The following is a 10364-nucleotide window of genomic DNA, read 5'->3' as shown; positions in this document are numbered from 1 at the left end:
TTGGGATTGAACTTTCAATGGAGGAAAATGCTTAACTTTGACACAGATTTTGCTCTGATTGAATGAATCTGAGGTTATTTATAGTCTTCTAAACACATAACGTTCTATAAAAACTAATCACTGGAGAATCATTAGATCGCTTCAATTGATCACTTTAATAGAGCTGAACACAGTGGATTGACAGAGTAGATGATTTTGCTTTCAAGTATACAGTAGCAGAGCATGTGAATGAAACCAAAACATGTTGGTTTGACACAAAATGAAACAAAAGCCAAAAGATACTTCAAAACTACTAAAACATTTAGTGTCTGGTCTAGAATGTACATTTCTACAGCACATTTCCAAATGAGTTTTAACTTGATAAAGTCTATGATGCAGTGTGTGTGTGAACCCTCTGAGACAAAATGTGTTTCGATTACAGAATGAGACTTTGAAACAGCAGAGGCAAGATCAAGGTTAGTTCTTAATTTAACTGAAACCAGCTTCACACTCAGTACATTGTGCCATTGACTTCAATATAATCTTATTTAAATATCCCCTTCTCCCCCAGAGTAGCCACTTGAATTCATATGTAAATAATGTACATATGTGTAGCAGTAAGTATAGGATATGAATGTTTTTGGGCTCTATGCCAACTTTTCTGGGTCTCAAACTGTGATAGGTGGACCAGTTGTTGTACTCAAAGCGCATATGACTGGGAACTTTACAGACAACAGTTGGAAATTCTATTATTATGGCAAATGTAATATTGATAGTAGCCCAACATCTACCACTTCTGTTCTCGATAGGTTAGAGTTGTAGAGGTTCATACAGCTTGAGAACCACAGTGGTCCGAACCATCGGCACAAACGGAAATGACAGCAGCTTTTATTGATTCAAAGTCATGGGGAAGTTAAATCAAATAAAGAATACAGAATGTTTTTATTAAATCGGTGGAAATGACACAAAAATCCCTTTTAGTAAACAAAACATCAGGACTGCAGATGAGCAGTATGCACTTTCAAAGATGTTGGCCCGGTCCAAAGCTTTATCCTCCTCGAAAACGTCCACCACATGGATGCTTTTACAGACTTTGATGGATGTTTTTGCAAAAAACCCCAGAAAACAGCTGTTAACAGCTGCACAGTTCACAAAGATGACACGATTGACTCTTTGGTTACTGTTGTCATGAATTTAAAGGGATAAGATACACTAAACACACACACCCTGTCTATCAATGTCACATTGCAATTTATGCAATAATCAACCAAACACAACAACACACACACGCACACAGACCCGTTTAACAGCAAAAACCAAAGGTAATGTGTCATAAAGTGAGAACATAATCATAAACACCCATTTTATTACCTGGGTGATATCATATTGAGATATATTGCATAGGCCAAAACTGTTATCAACAAATTATAGTTTGTGAAGATTTCTAATGACACATTTTGTGCTCTATCCCTGTATCCTCGAGAGGTCGCGACCCCCGGAGTCGTCTCAAGGCTGTGCCAGACGCTGCAGCGCCTCCCCGTCACAGGCCATGCAGTGGTAGCCCTGCTCAGCTGTGACGTCAAAGCAGCCGCGGCTGGAGTAGAAGTCCAGCGCCGACTTGTTCCAGTCCAACACAGTGAAGTTGAGCAGGCAGCAGCCCGCAGCGAGGCCCAACTAGGGCACACACGGGAAACAACACACACGGATGGAAATTTCCCCAAATGCCTTCAAAGTCCCCAGTCGTTTGATGCAGAATGATGCATATCTCCTGTAACCTGGATATAAGTTGTGAAACCAGTAGTTTCACTTAACTGTCCTAACTTGTTCTGCATTTATAAAACATGCTCATGCAGACTATTATAATTCTTATTTATTGCCTTGCAAAGCCAATGCATTCCTGCTTTGCTCCATAAGTGTTGTATTGAAACGCCATTGTCACAGCCAGTGTCTACAACACAGACAAGTTTATGTATTAGTTTTGAGTATTTTCTTAAGCTTTGTTGTTGAATTTGAAATGCCAAGGAAGCAATGAGGAGTCTAGGAGGTTAAGTTCAGCGTTCAGCTCATTTTTATCCACACATATTTGAGAATAAAAGCTAAGAAGATGAGTTATTATTTTGCTCACCTGTGCTACTTTACTCATGAGTGCTTTACCGATGCCTTTTCCTGAGAAACAAAAACAAAACAGAAACACTTCACTACATTTCCACATATGTGCGCTCCAGGCCTTTAAGTTAAATCACTCTGCACATCAAACAGTGATGGTAATGTGGTAATAAATGGGCGGTGAAGCTTTTAGTGCACCTCTGAACTCGGGCATGACGTACAGGTCCTCCATGTAAATGGCTCTGCCCTTCCTTGTGCTGTAGGAGAAGAAGTAAAGTGCGTAGCCGATCTTCAAGTGGCCTGCGGGTAAATAATTCAAATGTGATGTCAGTGCATGTGATGTCAGTGCAGCTAAATTAGGGAGAAGTAGAGAGCAGGTGGGGTGAAACCGGAGATGAGCTACATTTGCTTTTCATTTAACTTTAAGTAATCAGGACGTGCAAATCAGACGTGCTCAGCTCTTACAAAACACAGCCTGGTGATAATGAGTTCTAATCTAGTACAAAGATGTGGTTGTGTGTGTGTGTGCAGTGTGCAGTGTGCAATGTGTAGTGTGTAGTGTGTAGCGTGTAGCGTGTAGCGTGTAGCGTGTAGCGTGTAGTGTGTGTGTAATTCACCGTCTTTGGTTTTGTGCTGCTCTGGGACCTCAGCAATGATTCCGTGGAAGAATGGATTCTTGGAGAAACCATCCTGCTCCAAATCTGTAAATGAATGAGGGAGAGAAGGGGAAGGAGAGAGAGAGAGAGAGAGAGAGAGAGAGATTTGAAAGAGGTGTTGTTGTGGCTTGATTCCCCTCGTCTAGCTTGGTGCAGACTGGAAGCTCATTCTTGCTGCACTTCATCCTGTAGCTGTGCTTATCCATTCCTCTCCCATCCATGAAAAAACACAAAAAAACACAGTGGCACTCAATACATTAAAGTAGAATTGGTTTCTGGTTAACACTTTCCATTTGGAAATGCGTCTTCTCGTGACCCCCGAGGACAACCACCTGTTCCCTCCATCATATTTGGATTCCCCTTTTCAGTCTGACAAATTAAAGGCATATGATGTTTTCTTGACTTGTTCTCGGGTGGTAGTTGGATCAGCTTTTCTTTTCTGTCATCGCCATGAATCGCCTGCGGACCTTTGTCTTCTCTTTCTCTTCTCTTGCACCTATGATGTCATATGAAACTCTCTAGGGTTATATAGTCATGTCATCATAACTGTTTGGACTTCTTTGTTTCCTTCTTCACTCAGCAGAACACTTTAATGTTATACCAAGCAAAGTTGCAGAACTTTGTGAAGGCAGTAGCTCAGTCTGTAGGGCTTTCGCTTGAGAACCGGAGGATTCACCCTAAACTGCTCCCCCCTCTGTAATGGGTGGTAATGTAATGTAAGTTGCTTTGGCTAAAAGCGTCTGCTAAATAACCGTAATGTACCAGAAGGAGCATTTCACACGTGTATTACTGGTTACACTTGTATGACTGCACGTGACACAATAAATACAGCCTTTGAACTATTGGGGCAGGACAACACTTACTGATAAGATGTTTTGTGCAAATATCTTAGGAACCACAATTGCCAAATGCAAACTAACGTAATTAGAACAATAATAAAGTATGCCTCTACATGAACATAAACATATATATCATGTGTTCAATAGTTACATGAGTGTGGTGATCTCATACCTCTCTGTGTAATCTTCCCATGGTCTGCAAGTTTCTCATATACAGACAGTTCCTGCAGGGAATAAACACAAATATCGATATCTGCGTGTGATCATAAAGTTCTGGCCACCCATTAAAATATCGATAATAAGTGCTTAATGCATATCAATGCCGGTCTGGTCCGGATTTACGAGGCTGTTTTGCTTTGAAAAGACACACTGTTATCACTGTGGCGCACGTGGCTGCCGCGTTAACAACAACGCACTTCTGTTGTGATATCATACATACATTATGATATATGATTCCGAGGAAATCTCAATTTACTGACAATCACAGGATGGTCGTGTCTGCTGACATCATCGTTTGCTGGCTGTCTTCGGAGTGTGTAGGCCACACGTGGGCACTCACCAAGATCATCCGTGCGATGTCCTTGCAATCCTCCACATTAGCGGCTCGAATGGAGAAATCCATGGCGGGTGAGTGTGATGCGATGCGATGCGAGGCGAGGTGGTGCGACCTGACAGGTCCGAAGGCCGAATCCTGGAGTCGCCAAAACCCGGAAGAATAAATTAAGGTGTTGAAAACGGTAGAAACAGCGCCCCCACTTGACAGTGGCGACCGTGGGAATTACATCGGGCGGCAGAGACCATGCGGTTGTGATTTGCTAATTATTATAAATTATTATTATTATTATACATTATCGTTTTCTATTATGATATTTTATTATTATAGTGATATGCGTGTGTGTGTGTTTTTTTTTTTTTTTTTTACCTATGACACAGTAAAAAAGACAAACAAAGGATTTCGACGTTGATAGTTATTACATAAGTTGAACACCTCTATTGAACAGAACAACAATATGGAACAAAATGCCGAGGGATCACAACACAAATCATCACATGTTAAGCGTCACACTAATATTGTGTAGAGGGCACAAGTTTCAATGTTTTGTCTTATTTTACTTTGAAAAATAGCCAGCCAGAGTAGACACACAGAGAAGGTGGCGTCAATCATCAGCTAAGAGTAGACAGCATTCTTTAAGCTTTGTAAGAAATACCGATGATTTATTCCAAAAATTAGACCCTTTATCTTTTTATTAATCAGATATTTTGAATTTTGAGTTCCAAATCCTCTTAGAAATGAGATTTGATACACATTTGATATTTCATCGCGTCAGAATGTGGCCACAGACAGACTTGGTCGCCCCCGGCCTGTGGGTGTCGCTGTTTACACATTTTACCATATTACAATTTGATTTTACGACATGTGTAACCTTAATGTATCCAAAAAGAACACACACTCCCGCACACGCACACAAACACACACGCACACACACACACACACACACACACACACACACACACACACACACACACACACACACACACACACACACACACACACACACACTAAAGATGTGTCTGTAGCTCCGAGCTGAAAAAGTAGGCTGCTCGTCTTTTTAATTTTATGATACTTTATTAATGATGTGTCTAATTTAACCCTTTAGGAGAGGAGTCAGCTCTCACTTCCCCTCCTGTTATGAGCCACAGTACAGGGTCGGTCATCTTTACCTGTGCCAACTGCCTATTGGGAATGATTTGGTGCCGGACTGCTGCTTTGCTTGGACTAGTGTATCAGTGTCTAATAGCTTTTTCTCATGTTGGACTTGATGTCAGACTGTCCAAAGCTGCCTATTGTCTTCCATCCTTGCTTTGTGCAGTGCAGACGGCTGTATTTGCAGCCATGGCGATAGGATAAGTAAGCTTAACTAATCCTTACTAGTGAATCATTCATTCCTATTCCACTTTTACGTTGTCAGTTGGTTTAGCGATCTTGCTCTTTTAAGCTATTGATTGTCAAATAAAAATCCTTAGTCTTGTATGTATCATAATCTGTTTGCTCCATCTTCAGGTCCTCTACCACAACTGCTATTCCAGTTGAATAATAAATACTAAGATTTGAAGTCAAAGCACGCCTCCGTCTCTCCTTAAATTTGTGAAAGAATTTGCTTGTCTAAATAGAGATTGAGATCGAGGCCTACTTTGGCAAAGGGGTTCATATAGGGACGTCTATGCACCTCTACCCCCCCCCCCCCCCCCCACACACACACACACACACACTGGTCTGGGTCACGCACGTATAACATGAACTGATTTAAGTGATTCGGGATCAAACCACAACAACTGGCGATGAAATGTTTAATGAGTCGTATTGGATGATAAATGTGGGAGAACGGAGGAGGTCGTACAACGAACCGGCTGCCTGGGATGGATGAGTAGTGGCACGGAATGTCGTAGACTCTGTAGCCCCAGGCAGTACCCGGACGGAGCAAGCGGAATGAAGTGATGAGAGGATGATGATGGATGATGAAGGGTTTGTTTGGTTTTGTGCAATTCTTTCTACTCACAGGGAAACAAATTCATGAATCCCTTGCGGTGTCGGTATGTCGGCCTGTTGGGTCCAGACTGAGTGAGAAATTCCATAAAACTACTGGCAAGAAATTTGGCGCGGGTATTCATAATTCCCGCGACACTCTGAGCATTCCTCCACAGCGCCACACTCACCGCAGAGTTTTCCTTTGGTCCATGACAAGAATGTCTAGAAAATTGTGACTTCTGCTGTTCTGCATGATTGCAGGAGATGAATTTGGAACCGGAGTGCCAAAGTTTCCACTTGTATGTTTGAAAGAAGGAAATCTAATGGGAATACGGTCTTGCTTCCCATAAAATCAATGTTCCTCCTCAGTGGGTGTCACATTTATGTTCCCCACGCGTTAACCTAAGAGTAACTACAACCCAACAACAACAACAGGATAACCTACATCTTTAGCCGCACCATTGGGAAAGGTTGTTTTGTTTTGTAATGGCAGTTGCAGCCACTAGGGGGTGCTCGCGGGGTTTTAGAATTTTGGTGTGACGGTTTATTATTTATAAGCCTAGTTTACACCAGTTTATGCTGTGAAACAGTGTTGGACTTTAGTTGCGTGTGTGCAAAAGCTTAAAGGTTCAATCCCCTTTAAGTAGAACTACATGTTTAATATGTTTTATTTGAAGTATTTATTTGTCCAAGTCCAGGAGGATTTTCTCTGTGACAGCAGTGATGATGCATGTGTGTGTCTGTGTGTGGGTGGGGGGTTGCTCGGTTCATGTAATCTTTTTTTTTTTTATGTGAGAAAACAGCTAAAAATGACTGAATTCCACGCGGGCATCAGTGTTGGAGACGTTGAAATAGCCCGTAATGACGCACATGGTGGACATGTCATCAGACTGTGAACTTCAGCGCCAGAAATAAGAAGGAGCTTGTGAGATTCACACCGACATCCATAGGTCAGAGTCAGAGGAAGTGAGGAAGCCTTTGACTCACTGAGAATCAGTGTCAAATCAAGTGTGTAGATACGCCAAAGTGGGAAGACTAAATAGGTGAATGAAACAATGTCTTAAAAGCAATCAACCGATCTTTCAATTGATCCTTTTTCCCCCTGATTTAGTTGAACCGCTTTCACAGTTTTTGACTTTGGAACATTTCAGCTGTTTTACATTTGCTATCTCCCCACAAAGCTCATCTTGTCATCTTCTCTCTGCAATTACAGGGTTAAATTGCAGCTCAGTGATTCTTCATGAAGCCAGACAAAACCACAACTACAGCTGGTTTTATCCCCCGACGCAACATCTGGTTTAAGCTAAATAACTAAAGCGTGATCTAACAAGTGGCGTTTCACTTCTCACAGGTGGTTTGGCGTGAGAGAGCGCTAATAAATCACACATTTATGACTTGATTTACCTCTCCGCCTTTGTTATTTGTCTGTTTAATCATTAAACAAGTCGGCTGGTGCTGTTATTTTAGCCATAAATAAGCGACGGCGGCTGGCTAAAAATAAGTTTGTGAGAGATTTGTCACAGTGCATTCTGCAGAGAGGGTGGGGAGGAAATGAGCGAGGAAAGGGGGATTTTGTTAAGACTGGCTCCTGAGGCCTCGCTATCCAGCTTTTCTCTGTATAAACGTCAGCCCATGCACCTATTAATAGCTCAGTACACATCCAGCATAAGGCGGCGTGGCCCTTTAAGACTGAGTAATGTCTCCTTTCATTCCACGCAAGCAAAGGAAAGCAGCAAGCAGAGCTCGCCACCGTGTTCACCGGTGGCCTCTCCGCCTCTGCTGATGACGCGCGAGAGAGACGCGGCTGACAGCTTTTACAGACGCAGCAGAAGACTCATAGGGTTGCAAGCAGCATTAGTCAGTGTGTGTAAGAGAGAGAGAGAGAGAGAGAGAGTGGGAGAGAGTGGGGCGCCTCACTGGAGACATGGTGATCCTAATGAGGTGATACTGTTCCCCCAACACGGTCATTATGTGGCTTTAAGATCCTTCAACTGTCATAAAAAGTGGATTCCGACAACATGATGATGGCGACGACGAAGGCTGCTGTGCTGAGATTTTTAACTCTGACAGTGACATCATTCACACCTCTAAATATACAGTCTTTATTTAAGGAGAGGGAGATTTCAGTGCCCACTTTAGAAAAAAACGTTTACGCCCCAAATGTCAGCGTCGTTGCCAAATGTGGGAGGTCACTGACGATGGATCATTTTGGGAACTATTTAGGGTTCATTTATCAGGAACGCGGCTGCAAACTGATGGGAGAAGGCACGAGGAAGTCATGACTAAATAGAGACGTTTCAGGGCTAAAAGTCAACTTCATGAACATTTGCTTTTAGAAGCTTTTCCATAAGGGTCGATTCAAAGACCTACATATGTGGCAACTGTACGCCAAATACATCTATCCATCACAATGTTAGTGTTCTAATTAGGGAACAAATTCCCCCCTAAAATCGTTACATTTTTGTCAAATCGCAGGCATATTACTATAAAGCCTCATATACTCCTGATATGAACATGTGATCCTGATGAAGATGTCACATGTTGGTGCCTGATGAACACACAGTATAGTGATGAAATGAATGATGATCTTTGACGTTAGATTTTGTCACGCTGTAATTTGGCTTCTCCTTCAGGCCTGAACAGGAAGCCACCTCCTCTTCCTGTTTAGTCTAGTGTCTGATTGGTCACTGAGCTAGGGGCCACATTTCCATAATAATGTCATCGACACCACATTTATCAATTCCTAAGTGTCACATAAAGCTAAAAAGAAGAAGGAGGAGGAGGGAACTAAAGAAGAAATGAAACTACAGCCTCTTACCGCTTTAACTCTATGACACGACGTCATTGTGCTCTCAAGATGAGCCTGACCTATAAGTGGAAACTATACGTTATCAGTACATGTTCACACATGACTACAAAGAACAACAAAGCCCAGTCCGGGGAGGAGAAAGCGCTGGGGATAATGTGGCAATACAAGTGGCCAGATGCCTCTCATTACACTTATCTTCATTAGCTTTACTCCAGGGATTCTGTAGTCACGAGGGAATCTATTAAAGTCACATTTTAGGTCATTTCACCACATTATTTAAGTGGTTTACATAACACACACACACACACACACACACACACACACACACACACACACACACACACACAATTCCAGTTTGTGTGAACCTGTGAGACCATTTGAATTTATCAGAATGACATTACAGTATAATAAGCAGAAAAAGAAGGAATTCCCCCTGACAAACACTTCCTCCCGTCTGGCCTGTTGCTGCCACAATCCAACCCAAAGCAGTTAACGCAGTGGTGGTGGGTGGGGGTCGAGGGAAATTAGCTCATTGTCACACTGACTCATCTAAGATAGCTGAAGAAAATGGTGTCATTCCCTCTCCTCTGCATGGCTCCACTAGTTTGCCATATTTGGACATGTGTGTCAAAGCAGCAGCAGCAGCCTGGCAGATGTTGTTGTTTTCGGCGCGGGCAGCTCGAGTCACTCGGGTCACAAAGTCGGCTCACACGGCCAGGGGGGTCGTCCGCGTGAGTCGCACAGTAAGAAAATTAAACAATAACTCAGCCCGGGCCGCATTGTTGCCCAGATAACACACAGCTCTCGACTCACTTTCCCGTACGGAACAGAAGCTTGGTTCCGCCTCAGCGCTCAGTTACATTGTCTGGGATGAGGCACGACTCCAGTGCCAGTAAACCACAAAGCAAACTGGCAGTGTTGGTGTGGAGTAAATAACTGATTGGTCCTTCAAAACCCAAACAAAAGAATGATTTACAAGCATCATATTTCAATTCCAGTGAACTGCTGCCCCTTTTCCAATGCAGCTACAGATGCAGTGTATTCTACAGACTCATCACACACAGATAATACATTTAAATGCATATCATACTCTGATTATTTGAAGAAACGCATAGAAAGGCTGTTTTTATCACTATCAGCACATACATAATGTAGGTTTTTAGATTGGATACATAATGAAAATTTTGATTTATTGCCTGAACTGGAGTATAATCACAGTGTTAGCATTCATATAACCTTCACATCTTCACCTTCACATCTACTTTAAACAGATATCTGATGTGAAAATGTATTTATATCGCTGGTTCCTCCAAAACAAACATAAAAAAGAGTAAAGAAGAGTAAACTTGGACTCGCTACCAAACGTGGAAGTGGGACACACACGGTCACAGAGCCGTGTCAGGACATTTTATCTGGCAGCACAGAAATGGGAAGATGTTCCTCTCACA

At 42.4% G+C, this 10364-nt stretch overlaps 2 protein-coding genes across 3 annotated transcripts in view; both read right to left on the bottom strand.

The window, feature by feature from the left end:
* naa38 (N-alpha-acetyltransferase 38, NatC auxiliary subunit) overlaps positions 1-10364 on the bottom strand; it is a 127676-nt gene that overhangs the window by 46931 nt on the left and 70381 nt on the right. The gene's annotated exons all lie outside the window — the stretch shown is intronic.
* On the bottom strand, positions 852-4301 carry sat2a.1 (spermidine/spermine N1-acetyltransferase family member 2a, tandem duplicate 1). Of its 2 annotated transcripts, none has more exons than XM_076161593.1 (6): positions 4140-4300; positions 3753-3804; positions 2703-2786; positions 2284-2385; positions 2105-2145; positions 852-1653 (listed from the first exon to the last, which is right to left on the bottom strand). In XM_076161593.1, the coding sequence occupies exons 1-6, from the start codon at positions 4200-4202 to the stop codon at positions 1486-1488; spliced, it is 510 nt and encodes a 169-aa protein (XP_076017708.1). In that variant the 5' UTR covers positions 4203-4300; the 3' UTR covers positions 852-1485. The 2 variants fall into 2 exon arrangements, with proteins under 2 accessions (XP_076017708.1, XP_076017717.1); XM_076161602.1 differs by lacking the exon at positions 852-1653 and adding an exon at positions 1773-1927 and having other exon boundaries at positions 4140-4301.

Source organism: Genypterus blacodes, unplaced genomic scaffold (assembly GCF_046128005.1).
Source record: "Genypterus blacodes isolate CSIRO-AG114 ecotype Tasmania unplaced genomic scaffold, CSIRO-AGI_Gbla_v1 ptg000011l_1, whole genome shotgun sequence".
NCBI lineage: Eukaryota > Metazoa > Chordata > Actinopteri > Ophidiiformes > Ophidiidae > Genypterus > Genypterus blacodes.
Note: the sequence above shows the minus strand (reverse complement) of the source record. Positions and strands in the feature narration are given on the sequence as shown.

Excerpts from the sequence above, each read along its gene's own strand:
- sat2a.1 (XM_076161593.1), bottom strand. The coding sequence starts at position 4,202 with ATGGATTTCTCCATTCGAGCCGCTAATGTGGAGGATTGCAAGGACATC. Across the intron at positions 2,386-2,702 it reads GCAGCACAAAACCAAAGACG|GCCACTTGAAGATCGGCTAC; the intron begins GTGAATTACACA and ends ATTTACCCGCAG. Across the intron at positions 1,654-2,104 it reads TCATGAGTAAAGTAGCACAG|TTGGGCCTCGCTGCGGGCTG; the intron begins GTGAGCAAAATA and ends TGTGTGCCCTAG.